This window comes from Ischnura elegans, chromosome 5 (genome assembly GCF_921293095.1).
Source record: "Ischnura elegans chromosome 5, ioIscEleg1.1, whole genome shotgun sequence".
In the NCBI taxonomy this organism is placed as follows: Eukaryota; Metazoa; Arthropoda; class Insecta; order Odonata; family Coenagrionidae; genus Ischnura; species Ischnura elegans.
This window is the reverse complement of record NC_060250.1, coordinates 82816293-82835751: the sequence shown is the minus strand read 5'-3', so window position 1 is coordinate 82835751 and position 19459 is coordinate 82816293. Positions and strand designations below refer to the sequence as shown.

The following is a 19459-nucleotide window of genomic DNA, read 5'->3' as shown; positions in this document are numbered from 1 at the left end:
TTGTTTGCGAGAAGGAAGCAGACAAGAGGAAGAGAGCTCGACGCGGTTGCTTTGGTAACCGAAATCTGAGTCCACGAATATGGCAATGTGGAGGATTCTCGAGTTAGCCAGTAAATGTGTTTACGTTAAACCTTAAGCGCATTTAACACAAGCACGTCTAGGGGAGATCAATTTGATCCTTCGATTCGCAATGCATTTTTTTTTTTTTAAACCTTTGCATGCAGTTATAATTCTTGTCGTGACTTTTTTTTTACATTTTATGTTGCTCTACGGGCCAAGAAGGCAGAACCATTAGACTTCGATACTGTGTGGGATAAATTCATTTTTTCCACGAAATGTCCGCCAGGATCAACTGCGGAGAACGAATTGTTACGTTTAGAAATAGCCTCAAGATTTTCCGCAATCATACGAATATTCGTTTATTCCGAAATATTTTCGTTGCCTTTTTGTCAAATAACTTCATATCCCTTGCTTTCAAAACCCTTTTTTTCCAGTAAGTCTTCTGCCTTCAGTCGGACACCTGTCATTATCAGCGTGTAGATTTTACGAGGCTTCCTCATCCTCGAGATATTGTGAGAGAGCTAGAATAATTTGACTTCGGGGAATCGGATGGTAGTGACTTCTCTTCAGATTACTCCGTAGATGAGGACTGTGTAGTGGGCTGCGATCCCAAGTCTCGAAGACCTAGGGAAGTGATGAAATTTCTTTAGATCTATGCAAGGAATTCCGACGATACAAGTGATTATATTAATGACCAATATGTCCATATTAGTCCGTCAGATAGTACGTATAGTAACAAAATATGGACTTCGATGAAATATTTTCAATTAAGCAGTTAAAAATTAATAATGTTGACACAGTCACCTGCTAAACGAAATTCGTCATGTTTTTTTTAATGGGATAGAGGAAGTTGGCAACACTGTAATAGATAGAAAAAAATAAATTTTGGTGTTTCGAGAATTTTTCTAAGGGTTGCAAACGATTTTACTGGGGGTCGATTCTATGACTTTTTGCAGTTTCTCGTCTCGTTCACCCCAAACATTGGTATGAGTGAGTGAGTCACTGGGTGAGTCGTCGGAAGTGGGTTTTATAGTTAATAGATAGATACCTTTATAAATATCCCTATGAATACATAATATACGACTGCTTTGGTATATTTAAGTAAAAGAAATTTCAAAAATTTAGTATCGGAAAAAAGGCAGGGAAATTGAAAATGAGTAAAGCCTAACCCTGGTAAAGTAAATAAGCAATTATACCTGTCGCAAATGCTAGTGAAGTTGGAATAATTGAAGCTGAAGACCTGAGTTTCTCGGGCGTCATGTATGTCTCTTCCTGTCACAACTTAAATTGCTCGCGACGAGAGGCGGGTACGACGTCTCGAGGAGATAAGGAAGATAGAGAGAAGTGAGAGAAGGCCGCATGGAATGTAGGACGGAGGGGAGTGCGTAATTACAGCATTTCGTCTTTCTCCGAACGAAGGACTCTCCCAGACGGCAGGGTGCGAGATAAGGCGCTTGAGACGCGCTCTCGAGAGTCGAGCTCAGTGACGGCATGACCTACGTACGATAGGTGAAAATAAGAAACGAGAAAAGCGCACAGAGGTGGTGTTCCTACAATTGTATTTTAGCGAACTCAGTTATCGTGAGGATCCTCATCTACCAAACTATAATGTCTTGAATTCAATATATCCGGCAGTTTACGGAAACTAAATGGCGTGGTTTAAAAATTTTATTTGTTTAAATGTAGTTTTGCTCTCAACGCTCAACAACTGATAAGTTACGCTTTTCTGTATGTCAGCAGGAATTACGGGAGGAAAATGCGTGCATTGCACAGTCACAGCTGATCGAATGCTGAATTATCATGATGATTTCAAAATTTGGCTCATTCGTTCTTCTTTTAAGTTCTTTCTACGTATTTCAGTTTTTTTGGTATTTGTCAACTCTCTTTCCTCGTCTTAAAAAGGATTTTTTTTTACTGTTCTCGCCGATTTTGATTTCCAAAACGCCCGGAGAAAGTCATTGTCGTGTGTTGTTTAGGTTTTCCTAAATTTTTTATATTTAACATTTGGTTTGATCCTATCTGGAGTACATAATATTTTTAGTAATTTTTTGTGTACAAAAGTCTTCTGTGGTAAAAATTATGTACATGCTGAATGAATCATTTATTGTGATACTTCAAAGTACCTACCATGCTTTATTCCGAGGTGCTCGGTTTTATTCTTCTTTTATTCATGTTGATTTTTCAAAGGTCGAATCCAATAATGAGTTGATTTCACTTTAAAGGCTGTTTAAAAGTGTTTTTTGTAATCCTTTCGAATTCTCTTGTTATTTTAATGAGGAAAATTTCCCTACCAGTGAGTTCGTCCTTCATAATTTCTAATGCGATCATTCGAATCTCCAGTTGGATTTATTCCCCTGTGTGCTATGCAATTTTCTCTACTTCTTGGTAGTGCGGTTAGCGTATTCACGGGGTTTTGAATAATGATTAGGTTTCTTTCCTCTATCACCTCTTCTTCGACGGTGTCGTGCGCAAATAACGTCGCGTTATGATATTGGATTTTGGATTGAATTCCAATTCTTTGTTCCTTCCCTTGGGTATTGAATGTCGGCCAGGCAATTTCCTCTTATGTGTTGTAATCCAATGAATTCCAGATTAAAACAAGAGGCTGCTGCAACCGTATGCTGCTCTTTTTCTATTGTTTTTATTTCTCTATTTCTTCCCATAATCTCTGGAGGCTTGGCCTTAATCTGTGCATAGTGCCTCAAAAACGTTGAAAGTATATTTTTGGTGATTTATCTGGACACTGTTTCAACACACAATACCATTATTGCCTCCTCGTTTTCGACAAATACTTACTGTGCTAAAGATACTTTAACCGTGGATTTAGTATTTGGCCGTTCGTTGAGTTCATGTTTTTCTAGTTAACAAGGATTATTACTGCAAACAGCACAAAATTATCTTTAAATGAAACGCGTGATCTCAAGATTATTAGAATCAATGGTATTGTGAATTATCTATAAAATGCGACGTCATATATTACGTTCTCTTTTATTCTAACGATATTCTTTACCATTTATATGTATTCATTTTAAGCTTTGAAAATAGGGACCAATCATAATAGGAAGCCGACAGCCATACGTCTTGGATCTTTCGTTCCATTTTCACTTCTTCATTAGAAAAAAAATTGTGTCGACCTTAACAGGATAAAGAAGAAATTCCTTGTATTCCATGTCAAATAGAGACTTTTGAAAAATTTTCATTCCTTATTTATCATGGCAGGGCTCAAAATTCGGGAATTTGGGAAACTTGTGAATGATACGGAATTAATTTTAGTCTATATTGGATAATTTGAGCACCAGGGCCTAAATACAACTCTTAAGTGACTTTTTTGTCCTTCTGTGGTGCACACAAATCCTTTGCAAGCATCAGCTTTTCTTTTTATGAATTATAGTTATTTACTCTGTTTTCATTTATTTATTTGACTTTAGAAGTTATTTGTTTAATTTACGGTATTTATAATAAAATATTTCAGAGTTGACCTTTTTGAAAATCTAAAATTCCCTCGTTGGGGTATGTTTCTTCTTTCAAGATAACGAGGCACTATCTGTTGGCATTGATTATGTTAATTTTTAACTAAAGGAGGGTTTTAACTGCAATAAGTTGCACGTTTTGAGGACGAATTCACTCGGGACCGATTGGACCACGATCATTAGCACCTAGTTCCTTTGGATGCTTAAATAAATGGAGTCAATCCGTAGCTTATCACCCCACACAATATGTCTTGCTAATCCAAAGGTTCGTTAATACAATCCTCGCCTTGGTGATATTTTTCTCATGACAAAAGTTGCGATTTCTTCGCTTTTAACGAATTTTGCTCGAGACAATCACCATTATGAACTTTTTGTCAGGATACTTACACCACCGATAATTAAGACTGATGTGAGACTAAAGTCATGTTAATTTTCGTTTTTTTTTAATGGGAGCGTAGTGGCCAAGTGAGTGGAGCATTTTCTTCCTAACCGAAAGGTCTCGGGTTCATATCTCAGGCAAAGCTTTTGGAAATTTCCGACGCAAAAATAAATCGTCGCAGTGTTCCAGAGAAATGGAGTAGCCCCTGTTCTCTCCTGTGCATGCTCCGTAGTCAGGGGTGAACTTTATCCTATAATTTATGTTACTGATAACTCTTTATTGGTCGACGCTTTAATAGAAGTAGTAGTTTTAGTAGCTGTGCCCTAACGTATCCAAACCAATCAATGTGGTTTCAGGGTTGAGTCAATGGGTGAGATGCATTTACGCATTTCGCTGCTGATAACCTTTGTTTTTGCGCTTTTTTTGCTGACGATGCAAACTAAGTAGTGGCCGTAAGTTAGGGTTTCTTGACAATTTATCTTTTCTGCTTCCGTCGCTTGCCGAATACCTTTCTCTCCCAACTGGCCCCGAAGGAGAAGGAAAAAATTTTCCTCTCAATTCCTTCGCCTTATGGGATGACTTACGAGTTTTCGAGCATGGGAATAAGAAATCCATTTCATCACTCGCCAGAAAGGAACGCTTTTGTGCCGAAAGTGAAAAGTTCCATAAATCTTAGCGCATTGTTTTTTCTTGTGATGGATTTTCGGTGGGGCAATACCTTGTCAAAACTTTTCGATGCTCGTGCATAACTCGTTTTCCTGGCGAAAAGTGGGTAAAACTACAGGATTTGGTTGGGTTGCCGTATTTTTTCGAAAATTTAATCCTGAGACCCTGCTGTAGGTGAGTTTGTGTCGTATTCCTTATTTCCTTGGAGATATTCAAGTGCTCAGATAATTATTAGAAAGCAATCGTACTCAATTGGGAATCAAATACTTTGTAGAAATACTTTATTTAATTTACTGTAATATCGATTAGATTTTTTGACGACCAATTTCTTCTTTCGTAATCATTTGCATAGAAAGTCACGTCATTATCATCTGAAAAGTACAGCTTACAAGATCCAACTCGAGAGATTAGTGGAATTGAAGGTTGCAATGATCATAATTATATTAACAAGTAACTAGATTGTGTTGGCGTTGTACATCAGATTCCTAAGCTCGAAGCAGTAAGATAGTGAAATTATTGCCTAAGATGAATAAATATTATTCTGTAGGGTGGAATAATTAAAAAGGATATGACACTGAAGAATAATTGGGCTGTATTCTCTTCATCGTATGACTTTTGGAATGCATTGAATCATATGAAATTCGATTTTTTATTTTCCTGAATTTAGAGAAGATAACATTCCGTGCACAAAATATTTGGGAACTTTATTTTGTTGTTTTATCACTTTACTTATCTTTCATATTTTCATATCAATCATTTTCTCTTATTTTAAAAATGTATACTCACAATTCTAATACACAAGAAATACAGTGTAATAAGGATTTTCTTAAGTCCACAGTTGCGGAAAGAGATGATTTTGCATTTTGCCCAATTCCGTCGGCACTTAAAGCCAATTTAGCTAACTTAGCAGTCCTGAATGGGTGGTCCTGATGTTTATTGGCCCTCCGCAAAACGTTATCGCTTGAATCGTCGGTATTGTTGCGTGCTCTCCACGTGGTGTTTTGCGCGAGTAGTAGCGATGCTCTTCTCTTTCGTTCGGATTGCGTGCGCGCAATCAAGAGCTTCCTAAATTGGACTCTCTCGTCCCAGTTACTGGCTTGTGTTTACCGTTTTTAGCTCCGCGTTCAATCTCCGCGCTTACCGTCTCGTTTTTATTTTCCTCCCGCTAGTTTTACCACGTGCGTAAGTGCACGAGGGAGAAATGCTCTCGTGATGCAGAAAGGTAATTTTAGCTTATTCGGATACTTGTGTTACTTGGAATTGAAATTTCTGGGAGACGATACTCTCATTTTATCCGGACAATTTTCATCTCTTTCCCTCGTACTCTCATTTTCATGACCTTTGTTATTTATGACAGGAAAGTTGTATTGATTCTTTCTCAACTATTAATTCTCGGCAGATATACTTTTCTTCTTAATATCGACGCGACGTGGGGAAAATTGTCTGATGATCCCCTATGCTTGTGTTTTAAAAATCAATGAAGATTCGAAAAAACGTGTTAATCTCAGTCTTTTAATTTTTAAATGATTGATTTCTCTATGCTGTTTAGATTTAGTGGACGAGTCGACTACGTCATATATATACTTATTTGTTTACTTTAGTCGATTCTTTAATTTGAGTGTTTCATTGATACCATTGACCTAATTAAGATACAAATGTTTCTATGCAGAGAATGGAAAGAAATAGTTTTGGAATTATGAAAAAGTTGAAATAAAAAACATGGAATGAAGCACGGTAACTGGTGACACGATGTAACATCTACGTGTAAATTTGTTCTTAGTAAATTTGTTAGCCGTCAGAGTATATTTTTAAAATTAACATTGGTCGGTTCACGTTAAGCTGACAAAGAAAACGGCGGCAATTAGCATTTGGTTAACCGATTTTTGTCAAGTTTGGCAAATTGCCGTCATTTGTAAAAGAAAACTTATCCGGTTTTTTATCAATTAAATGGCTTGCGAGATGTTTCAGCGTTGTAAAAAACAAGAATATTTGAATGGTGCCTTCGCATTATCGGCTGATATCTAGGGATATATAAGCTCAAACGTACAAACAAGCTTACTCTTTACTTTTTTTTTATTGAGAAAGAAAACGCATGGCTTAAAACAATTGAAGACAATTTTTTTATCATTTTTACAACGGGCAAGGTTATATTTGGTGCCCATTCCTCGAAATATTCTGTTCTTCGCTATTTAATTTTGCTCTTCATAAAAAATGCTAGTAACCATTGCTGTGATAGGAATATCCTTGCCGGACAATTCTTTCAATTCGCTATTCTTCTTCCAATTTATGCATTTTTTTACCTTGCAGTGTTTTTGGATTTAATTTTGACTAAGTGATCGAGATTATATTTTCCATCTAATTTAATGACATTCCTCTTCTTGCAATTCGTTGAGATTTCGCTTGGCTTGTGGACAATGCTGGTAGTAACCGAAGGCACTCCGTAAGGGACATGACAAGAGTAAAAATTTTACCTTTTTTACATTATTATCGCACAAACAATGGATGTTCCAGGCAGCGAGTGAATATTTTGAAAGAAAACCGCGAGATTTTTTTCGGATGGAGTGACTGTTTTGTGAATAAAAAATAAGGCTCGTTGTAGAGAAAAAACTGACGGTAGTCGAGAAAATCTTTCCTCGAAAATAATGTTAACCACTCATGACGAAAAACCGAGAAAATAATGAAGAATGTGGTTTAAAATGCGGCGAATAGATTATGTTGAAATGGAGTTGATGGAGAGTGGGGGAGTGCTTATCCTAAACAATATTGAAAAACATGAATTTGATAAAATAACTCCTGTTCGCGTTTAGTCGGACATAACCTGTATTTTCCTACTTAAGTGCTGTCTTTACTTTTTTCATTGAGAACCAGTGCTGTTTTTAAGGTTGACGTCTCATAGTGCGGTAGCTTTGGGTGTCATCACCTCATCCCTTTGTAGTTGTTACTGCAGCCACATTACTGTAAAATACCTTCGTATAAACTTGGTAGTTGTAGTAGTGATACATGCACTTAATACCGATATGATGGAAGAAATATACTTGCTGATTCTCCACACGATTAGTATCAGACGCTACCCGTTTTGCGATGCTAACAATACATCATCATCGGAACAGTTTGTTTAGATGATGGAGAGAGAAACAGAATTAATGACAGGGAGCAAGAATTAACAAATATTCATTATTATTAGGAATTTTGTTTCTATAAATCTCTGATTTCAAGTGTAAAAAAGACCTGTCTAAATGTTAGTTTTGATGGCGTCACAGACCAATCCATGTATTAAACATATTTAGGTAATGCATATCATGTTTTACTGATGACAACCGCATAACATGTACATAATTGGGTTATTTCATGCCAATATGACTGGTGAGGTCCCGTAAGATAATCAAATATCACCAAATTCAGCGCTTCATCATTTGATTACGAAATGAAAGCCCCAAATTCCCTTTAATTTGCAATCTTGTCAAACATAAAAGCCTTTATTGTTCGGGTGAAAAAATAATTCCTAAATTACCTACCCGTTCGTCAAATATCTCTCCGCTTTTCCGCCTTATAAGTATTATCTTGATACTTGGTTCAGTGACTACCCTGCATTTTTGTCTCCTAAATTCGCCAAACCTAACTTGGGCATTCGTGTCTTTTCAGGTCCCCACTATGATCCGTTGCGGCTGATGCACGCTGTGGTGGCCAAGGTGCGATCCGTGTGCGTGGGTCTCCTGCGGGAGCTGGATGGGTGCGACGGGGTGGCTGGGCACCGTCCTTCGAAGGCATCGGAACTTCTGCCTTCCCCGCTCCTTGGGCCACCCTTCGTCTCCACACACGCCATCAAGAACCACCGGCGACGCATGGAGGACAGACACGTGGCCATTGAAGACCTCAACGCCCTCTTCGGCATCACGAACGTGAGTACATCCAAGTAGTCCACCTTAATACTACTTCTCTTGATCACTTTGCCTCCCGAGCTATTTTCAACAGCCAACTGCAAAGCCTTTCATTCTGATACCCCTTTTTGAACGCATTGTATTCGATGAACACCATTGCTATTTATGAGATTATTTTATATTTATTTTAATCATATATACGTAATTTATTATGTATTTGCCTTTATGTAACCCAAGGTACCTAAAGACCTTGGTGCTGTTTTTGGCGTTAAATCATCAATAGTAATGAATTAATTAATACATGCATAGTTAATTCTTCGTAATTTCTGGTAACACTTTCCAAATCTACACGAATACCGTGTTAGCTTGGACTACATGACGCTTCAAGTCTGCTGTTATTCTTCCATCTGAAGTAATGATACACCCGCGTTAGGTTCCATTCATCTAGCAAAATAACTCTACACCTAATACTTCATTGTTTTTTTCTATATTTCTATTGCTCATCGACTCAACCTGGGTTGATCTGGATAGCTTACGATAGAGCTCGCTCCAGACTAAGTATCAATACGTGTTAATATCACGTATTCTGGGAAAGTGGGGGGATTCCTTTTCGTAACTATAATCGACTAATTACGTAGCCATTATATGGCTTCAATCTTTTATGTATAATACTTCCAAAGGTATGAGTTCTTCCATGCAGTATCTTCAAAACTTCCTTATGTTATATAACCTTAATTGTTTTTCGACTCATCGTAAAGCGTTATTTGTTAGAATAAATGAAGATATCTATTAGTGGGTACTCCTTATGCTATAAAATCATCTTTCAGTTTGTAGGTTTTACATAACTGGATATTCGAGGCCGCTGTTCTCTTAACACTTCTATTTTTAGGCGTTTTATATGATGCTAATATAGCTGCAGGTCAATACACTCGTACAACTTTTGGCTCTTAACGCTCTGGGGAAAGTATCATTTTTTATCGCTGAGTAAATTTTCTCATATTCTTTAAATATTTATTTCTGTTTGGCTGTGATGAGGACTCTAATAACCCCGTTATCCTCACTTTTTGTTGGAGCGCTAGTCAGTGACATCACGCCGCGCCGTCTTTTGAAATACTTGATTCCGTCGACTCTACTGAACTCAACCTGCTAGTAGTAAAGCTTTTCCCCGCAAGATGTCCTCAGCTTCCGCGAGGTCGGCGTTGGCGTCTGGGTATTTCAGGTACTAAATTCAAACATGGGAGTTAAGTATAACCATCGGCTTTGTAGCTGGGAAATCTCCCAGCTGATTAGAATATTCAGCGATATAGTTGCGAAGTTAATTTCGGTCATTGAATTGATGTTAAATCATTACTTTTATGCAACTTTTACCGTCGTCGCACAGTTGTTCAAAATCGGAAAAAGCTGGTCGAAAGTCATTTTTTCAACTTTTTTGTAGGAATTTTTGAAGGTACTATTCGTATTCTACATTATATGATCTATGATATTGGCTAGTACTACGACTATTTTGTGGCTCATTGTAGTTTCTATAAATGGACAAACATGAGTCCTCCGGGGTAAAATCGCCTGAGGCGTAAAATCACTCATTTTTAGAGAAGTTCACCTTCATAAAAAAAAGGTTTCATATAGTTTATGAACTTAAAAACAATACATAGCATAAATTGGTACCTTCGCGTACAAATATTGGTGATTTTTTTAAATTTCCAAAGTTTTATAGTTAGAAATAAAAATGTTTAAACTTTATGCTATTTTTACGTGAATTTTTAAATATAAATAGCAATATCGTTTTGGGCACCTCCGAGCCCCCCGGAGATTTTGACGCGAATTGAAAGCATAGGGTCTATAGAGTCTATAGCAAAAGAAAAATCTTGCTACTATTTGCTATTTTGGCCTCAAGATGGTTTTATGTTGAACGGTGCAATGCGCTGCCGCGCCGCCGCCAGACCGACCGGGCGGCGGGCTGAGTATTATTGCGAGTGCGAGGTGTATTCCGAGGACAGGTTACAATGTCAGGTTTCTTAGATGTTATTGTGCTACTTGGTTTTCTATACGGGACTCATTTATAACAGATTTCTCTTTCCTTTAGTGCATTTAGGGCTTTCCAGTAGCCCTAGCGTATGATATTTAGTGAGGCTCGACATTCATCAGAAATAATCTTTAGAATAGCAACAGTGGCGAATATAATCGAACATATGGCCTGTGCAACATATGTTTCAAGAATTTCTGGATTTTTAACTTTCACAATAACCAGAATACCCTTTCGTCGTCACCCATTGGGAAAGCGGGCTCTTCAAATGTAGTTCATAGCACGCTAATTCACTGGAAGCCGCCGCAAGGTCGATAATGATTATTATTCCAAAAAAAAAGGGTAGCGCCCGGCCGCAGTTTTATTGCTCTTCAATGAGGTTTACCCCATCTCATCTTTGTCCTTTAAGTTTGCTAAAGTGGGAGGCTGAAGTGCTTAAAGTGTGCTAGGAATATTTTTCTCTCTGACTACCCTCAATGTCGCCGCATACCATCTACCAATATGGAATGGTCAACTTAGGAGGAATTCAGATACGGAAGGGACCCAAGGCCGAAAAAAATAAAACCACCAAAGGAACGTAGGCGTGAAAAAACCCTAACCCTAAGAGTCAAACGTCGTAAATAAGATACCAGATCCTGGCAGGTCTTCGAGGTTCCGAGAACCAATGAGTGGCAATGCCTGGACGGTCCATGCCTTCTCTCTCATTGCCACGATGAAAGAGAAAGGAAACGATGAGCCAGAAAAGCAGATGATAATGATACACAGAGAGAAGCATTCAGCGTCCCCCACACAGAACGAACAATCGCTAAGAAAGTACATAAATCGGGGCGTGAGTGGAAGAATATCTTCCATGAGCGTCCACCAGACGCTGCTCTTCGAGCAAGCATCCTGGCATCAGCTGGAAAAATATTCGAAAAATACGAGCACACAGACAAAGGCAATTAAGAAGCGCAGAAAGAATGCCGGCAGATATGTCTCACCCGCGCACGCTCGAGGCATGGCATTCAGAGGACTCGGACGGTGCATCGCATTCGCTAAGAGGACCACGGGCATTTAAAGTCACGCCTGAGGCGTTAACAACGCTATTGCTATAGTCACAGATTCAAAAATGAGGACAAAGTTTGAGTGTGTGCGAGGTATTTTGAGATATCCTTCGTGGATTTTTCGCTATGAGTGATATTGAGTTCAGTCGGAAATTAGTCGAACTACGTGATCGATGGAAGGAGTGAAAGGGACGAACATAAATATCCTTATTTATATGATATCCCATAGTTTCAGTCACAATATTCAGTAGTTTAATTAAACTGGAAAAAAATATTAAGGGAAAAAGTTAGAATGCCTAAATGTTTGCTTTCAATCCTTGTGCTCACCTCACCAAACAACTTGAAGGTCACTGATGCGAATTTCATGTACACCTTGAGGGCATCGACCATATTGCATTATAATTTTGAATTTTTAAGCAAATTCATTTAAAAAAATGAAAGCATCATAGATTATGCATAAAAAATTTAACTTAGGCTGAACTGATAAAAATTGTATACGAACACAAATTACCATTGCATTTAAAACGGTCAACTTTAATTGCTTACACAATTTATAAATAATATTAAATTTAACAAATAACAGTCACAGATCTGAAAAAATATGTCGATGTATTTGATGCGCATCAATATTCACCTTGAATGAATAATTGAATGCAATATCTATTTTAAATATTTAATTGTTTAAATAATAGGCCATTTAAAAACAATAATATCAAAGATACAACAAAAATAAATTCGTATTTAGCGGACAAAATTCATATAAAATGCTTCTTCATAATACAACAGTGACTAAGAATAAAAGCGGTAATAATTTCGACCATCTTTTTTCGATTTTGAACCACTGTGCGTCGGTCCTTCGCTTTCGTTACGACACATGGCATGTTGTGCGGATCGTATTTGCTTTCGTGGTCTAAAACAGTGAGAAAACGACATATTCATCATATTTAATGATACAGTTTACGTCATTGATTAATTATTGTTTATCTTAGACAATCAGTTGACGCTTAAGGTAACTTGAAAGTGATATTTTGCCAGATACGGTTTAAATCGTTTTTTTTTTTTTCGGTGACAAAGAATCTTTTCTTTTAGCTGTGTCCGTCACTAGTATTTGGTCCACCATTATTTAACTTAGCAAAAATTTGTATATATTTTATTATTTTCGAAACGCTTCAAAGCTAGGAGGTATTTTAATGTATATTATGGCTTCACTCCCAAGCAGTTTACTGCATACATGCATTATTGCAATGGTGTATTCGTTCTTTGGGTTCAGTATTGCGCGTTAATACAGATGAATTTTCTCTCTACTGTTGCTGTGTAAGTGATTCAAATATTCTCTAATCCATGTGTATCAAAATTCAGTAAAAATTGTATAAACTTTGTACCCATTGATGGATATTAAATAGCATATACTCAAGCCCGCAAGTCTAACTATCAATTCCATGCTAAATCTGCATATTTGTATACCCATCCTATTTCAGAAATTATAATACCTATCAGTGGCATAACTATTGGGGGAGGGGAATGAGTGGATAAATCCCCCTCCCAAAGCCTCAGAGAAATAATAAAGTTATTAAAAACTATTATCTAATTTTGAAATTTAATAACTGCATCTGATTAAAGTTAAATCTTTGGTGCCAAAATGATGTAAAATGGACATCCAGGCATTTAACGCCAAAATTTTTGACCAAAGTTAAAAATTTTCCCGGAGTGGGGTTGGGGTTGCCTGGGGGAGGGAGGGTTGCCACCCCAGGCCATTCCATCCCCCCCAAAGCTTATTCCTAGTTATGCCACTGATACCTGTAATATTTATATCAAAATTGCAAGTGGCTAATCTCAAGATGCATCTCATGTATTGACCAATCATTGCTACTGATGTGGAATGGAAGTTTAAAAATGTCCATGTTGAAGCTGTGAACAATAAATCTTGGATAAACTTAGAAGTGTAGGATAGAGCATTATCTTGCAGTGTAAGTAGGTAGGTAGATTCAATGATTGGGGCTGGCACTTGTCAGATGTCCTCATACCTTTCAAAATCCATGTTGCCAATCCCATATTTAACCCACCTGCCACCTTAGGCTGAGGAAAAGAGTACCACGGGTAAGGAGCTAGATTTGCCAATGTGTGATGAAAAACAAATATTTTGGTGAAGGTTATTGATAAAATGGTTTTCCATTGTATGAGAAATTCATCAAGTTTAAAAACCAAGTTAACAGTCATCACAGATTGTGGATAATTTACTTCCTACAATATTTGGTTAAATTTTTTCCAGCCATTTGTTCTGTGATGCACCTACATTTTATTTCTATAATGATTGTAATGGTATAACTATCATCACATTAGTTTTTTGTCTAAGTGACATATTTTTATCATTTTTTTACATTTTTCTTATGTTGTGACAAGCAATGACAAAAGAGCCTGTATTAAGAAGCATATTTACAAATGAAATTTTCAGAGAAAATAGTACGGGAAATGTATTTTTGTAGCCATCGTTTGATAAAGTAGTAAGACATTTTTTGGAACAATTTTCTACCAACTTCTTAAGGTTTGAATGATCATCCGTTGAACCTTAGTCTGGGCCCAACAGTGCCTAGCTTTTGTGATCTTATTGGCACCACGATATGGATGGGCCTTTGTCCAAAGGTAGTGAAAATTAATAGGTGGGATTTGGTTTATGAGATGCTAAGATTACTATGATTGTATGCACTCTCCTGAAAGTAACTACCTAAATAAGCTCCTTTCTATAACTCAGAGCAGAATAAAGGGTGTTAATTTAATCACAGTAATTCCTGAGTGAATATGAAATTATATCTATCTGAGGTTAGTTTTTTAATCAAAGTTCGATGGAAATTATTAATCAAAATCATGGAGAGGAAATGAAGCCCATGTAAATCCGTGGGTTCTGTTGGTAATATCTTGCCAAAGAGTATTGAAACCTACTGCTTTCATGGTACTCTCAAAAGGTTGAGACTCTGACTAATAATTATAATAATAATAATAGTTTTATTAGCCAAGAGAACCAATACAGATTAGTAATTGGTATAGGCTTCATCAATGTGAGAAAATGATCAATGTTTGCTTGAAATCTGGATCAAATCTTAGTTTATTTATGCTTTTTTCTCTACCTTATCAGATTATTCAACATGGTTAACCTCTGGGCTGCCAAATATCTATCATTATGTATGTCATTTGTACTCTAGCTCGTCCGATTTTTTTTTACTTGTGCGTGCTCTTTATGTTTGGTACATATGCTGTCATTCTCTTCATTTCTTGTGATTGACCTGGGAACAATTGTTATTCATAGCACATTCCATGTGGTTATGTCTGTAAAGCCCTTAAAATTATTTAAATTCAAATCAAAATGTTGGTTAAAGGAGGCATATTTAGTTTCTTTAAGTTACATGCCTAACCAAAGCTCCAAGAAATAAGGATGGATGCGGCATCCATCAATTTCTAGTAAAGACAAGAACTATGACACACTGCTTTCATAGCAGTTGGTTTTTTACAAATGAAATTTTTCATTATTTTCATGATGACCAAAGGTGATTTTCATGATGACCAAAGGTGATTTCATGATGGGCTGATCCAATTGTCTGTCACTATTAAATGTGTCTTCTGTTGTTATGCGTGTGTGCATTAATGCATTCATTTTTTTCTTGCAGTCCCCTTGCCTTGTGGGCTACTATGCCATTTTCGATGGGCACCATGGACATGAAGCTGCTGCCTATTCAGCTGCTCAACTTCATTGCCTCCTGGTGCACAGTAAACACTACCCTCAGAATCCAGAAGCTGCCTTAAAAGATGCGTTCTTCCGTGCTGATGAAAATTTCATCAAAAAGTGTGCCTCATCTGTAAGTTATGACCTCACTCTTGGCATACCTACATATTCATTCTTATTGGGATGTTTTCTGTCAGTAATAATATTTTAAATGATTAAAATGGTTAACCACCCAGTCGATTGAGTTCTGCTGAATTTAACGGCTAAATTTATGCATTAGTAGTGGGATGCTAATTAAATAACCTCTATCACTGAACTGCCTGATTTTTGGAATATTTGGGCCAATGTGGTAATAATTAAGTTAATCTGTGAAAGCAAATAAATAGAATTGAAACTGCCCGATATATTCATATTTAAAGTTAAAAGTTGAATATTTCTCTCTAAAAGTTTTTGGTGAAATTAAGAATGTGGAAACTTAATGCCTTTTTCTCATAATCATCATTCATCATGCAATGACTAACAAGCCTTATGGTGTCAGCTGTTTGGCTGAATCTTTTGTGGTATTTGTTGCAACTTCAGTACCATTGTTATTTTGAATTTTTGATTTGATAATCTTATTTTTCTTTCTCATTTTATTTGCAGAAATTTCTCAGTGGAACCACGGCCTTGGTTGCACTGGTCCGTCATCAAGAGTCCCTCCATGTTGCTTGGGTTGGAGACTCCCTGGGTATTATTGTCCAGAAAGGTGGAAAAATCTCGCAATTTGTAAATCCTCACACAGCTGAAAGATCGGTATGTTTTTTAGGAAGCATATTTCTTCATTATACATATTGATGCATCACATGTTATATGGTTGTTTCTACCATTTTGTATTAGGGATCACATTGTGGAATTTGTACTATAGGAGTTGCTCTTATTGAATTTCATTTTATGATTTGCGTTACAAATGTGCAATCTCTGGTTTTCATCAGTTGTGGATACTTTTTCTAAATCATTGTGTGTTCATTCTTAGCTATGTGATAGAACATTAATGTTAGACTATGTGAAAGGAAGAACTGTTTTCAATGAGTAGGCCATTGCTTTATTATGATTTCTCCCATAAAATACATTACTTCAAACCAGTGGCGGCTGGTGGTTATATAACCAGGGTGTGCATTAGAGAAGATATACGATGATGAAAAAGGGCATGAAGTTCAAATGAATGCTGGTAAAGGGCATTGAATGCATTGGCGGACTAGGATCCTGAGTGCAGGTAGTGTAGGTGGCAGTTACACCGCTACACTACCTGCGAGTTACTCACGGAATATGTGCGTGGGCACTCATATCGTGTTGAGTCTGCTCCCAGCACCAGTGTGATGCCACAGGATCACACACTTGTGGAGCGGTGAATTCGCCAAGGACATGGCAGTAGTGTTTGGAGCTTCATATCCCATCTCTGTGTGGACAGGTTTTTATCTTTCTCTTTACAAAGGAATGCATTGCTTTCTTTTATAATTCATACATCTTTGGATGTGCAGTTGCTAACATGCGTATATACAGTGCAGTGAGAATAATTCACATTCTGCCAGTGTTGCTTATGGAAAATTGCTCCCTCAGTTCTAGCCAGCAGTGTTGATACAGGGATCTATGGTAATGAGGGGCATATGACCAATCAGCTGACCATGACTGCAGCTAGAACAGTTTAGGGTAGAGTGCACAGCTGTATTCCACACTAAAATATGTTATTCCTGGAAAACTATTCCTCGGACATAATACCGAGTGCATTTATACCATAATACCTGCACCTATTTGTTTTACCCCTATAAATTATACTTCCTTGTTGATTTGATAAAAAAATATCATAAACAGTTGCATAAGGCTCTAAATGTTAAATATTCGACCTCATCTTTTTAGCCTAATATTTTAAGTGGTTGAAATGCAATTCTGAGAAAGATTGAAAGAAATAAGCCTGCCCTAATAACCAGGTATGAAATCATTTAATTCCCTCAACACTGCCTCAAGAATGGAATCAATCTATCATCTTCCATCAAGCTGAACAATGCAAAAAAGTAGTTGAAGTTATTATTTTTTTCAATTACCTAATTAAGTCTGCACATACTAGCAGTTGATCAGCTGGTGTGAAGATAGGCAGTCTAGTACCAATTAACTTCCATGATTTTTCTTTTGTCGGTTGGCAGGCGTGTTTCATGGTGTCATGAGGGAAAATTTTCATAGAGGCTTATAATTAATCTTCATTAGTAATGCATAGTTACTACATAACAACATCATTATGAACTTGCACCAGTTTAGTAAGGGTGAAGGCCTCTGTAACTAGTGTAATATCTTCATCATCAACTATATCAATATAAGTTTATTAAATGTTTGGGCTGAATTTTTCATTGAGAATATCTTTGGTGTTGACACATTGCATTTTTCAGCCATGATCATTTCATTGTTCGCTGACTTCGCTACTCCCAGCTCCATCAACTCCTTGTTCATCTGTTTCCATCCTGCCAAAGTTCATCCATATCTTCATTTTCAACTTCCAATTGCAGTGCTAATGTTATTGATGCAATTTCATTAGTCATTTATGATCTCTTATTGGAATGGAAGTAAACTGGCATATCTCTTTTACTTGTGTTCATGAAGGTCCTCTGAATTTACAATGACAGATTAACTGCGGCTTCTGTTTGTAACGTGCAAAATTTCTCTCTAATAAAACTGTGAGTCTGGTTTTGGAGGCTGTTAAAATGCAGGCTTATTCGTGAATTCCTGGTGAATGCATTTATGGTCCAACATTTTCCTCCATGGAAGAGCTGTGTCGTCAACGTTAAATATTTATTCACACAAGAAATTACCCATAGCTACCAACCTTTCCGAAAACTTTCATCTTTCATCAAACCTTTCCGAAACAATTATGCAGGGCATTAATCTGCAATAGCAGCCTTACCACATACTTAAACAATATGCCACTGTGTTCATTGGTGATGTGAATAGGGTGGCTTCCTATTATTTTTATATTGCCTAAATCGAAAGATTATTACTCTTGGAGTATGTATTTCACGCTTTCAGATTTTTATATGACGATATATATATTCACGATTAAATGAAAAGTGAAAATTTTCAAACGTGCGAAAATGCAATGGCTAAGTATGAATGCTGGGAAAAGCCCGTGTGACGTATTTCTGGTTCCTGCTGGTACCGTGTGAGGTGACCTTGGGGCGAGGCTTTAAGCGCCGCTACGATGCAGGCTGCTAGCTGATAGCAAAGTACCCAGCTAGCAGGTAGTGCTTGGCTTAAATAAGGATCATTATTACCCTATCAAATGAAGGAAACTTTCCTACCTTAGGCAATTTTAATAGGTGGTGGGTAACGAATTGCAATCAATATATTTCGTTTTCTCTAATGAAGGAAACTATTTAACCAACAATGAATCACATTCACATCTGCAGATAAAGAAGAATCAGATACGATCGATTTCTATAATTTTTATCGTTTACAGCGACAAGCAGAATACAATCTCAATCGCTGCAGAAGGCGTAAATTTGAATTATATGAAAGAGAACTTGATGCAGAAGAATACCTAGCTGACTGAAATTGTTTCCATATTCTTCGTGAAATGAGATTTTGAGGCAAATAAATAACGATTCCAAAGTAAAATAAAATGAATTTTCATGCAAATTACATATCAACAGCAGTAGAGTTGATGCATTTAAGTGGATAAGAAAAGCATCTTACTGTCATTTTGTCTTCAAAAAAATATTCCCTCAAAAAGGTTGGAACCACTCCATCCGTATCACTACAGTGGAAAATCCACTGCTTTTCCAGTATGCCAACTCACTCACTGCTTTCAGTGTAGTCTTTGTTATGAGTTTTCTTAAGTCATGCATGTTAACAAACCAGTCTTCCAGTGTGACTAAATGAAACTGAGTTTTTACCCCTTGTACTGTAATGACGAGTGTATCCCGTAATCGGATTTTCATAAGTATAGCACTATTTTGAGGAGCAATATAATTATTTTGAAAGCTTAACAATGTTAAAACATTCCTAGTATACTTAAATAATTCATATTTCATGAAACATGATGAATTGGAAGGATAAAAATGATTTTATTCGAGTAGCAATAGCTTGTTCTCCATGTTTAATGATCACATTTTATATGACGGTTCTACGTTGATTACAAATTGCAAAATATCATTTCATTACCTACCATTTAAAATAGAACCACGGAAAAAGTAAATAGAGA

General features: G+C 36.9%; 1 protein-coding gene across 2 annotated transcripts in view; it reads left to right on the top strand.

Annotated features, from left to right (window-relative positions):
• LOC124159123 (protein piccolo-like) overlaps window positions 1–19459 on the top strand; it is a 795703-nt gene that overhangs the window by 283618 nt on the left and 492626 nt on the right. For both annotated transcript variants that reach the window (XM_046534695.1, XM_046534694.1), the window contains 3 exons: window positions 8218–8474; window positions 15179–15367; window positions 15877–16026. In XM_046534695.1, the coding sequence (XP_046390651.1) occupies window positions 8218–8474; window positions 15179–15367; window positions 15877–16026 (596 nt within the window). The remainder of the gene's footprint in view (window positions 1–8217; window positions 8475–15178; window positions 15368–15876; window positions 16027–19459) is intronic.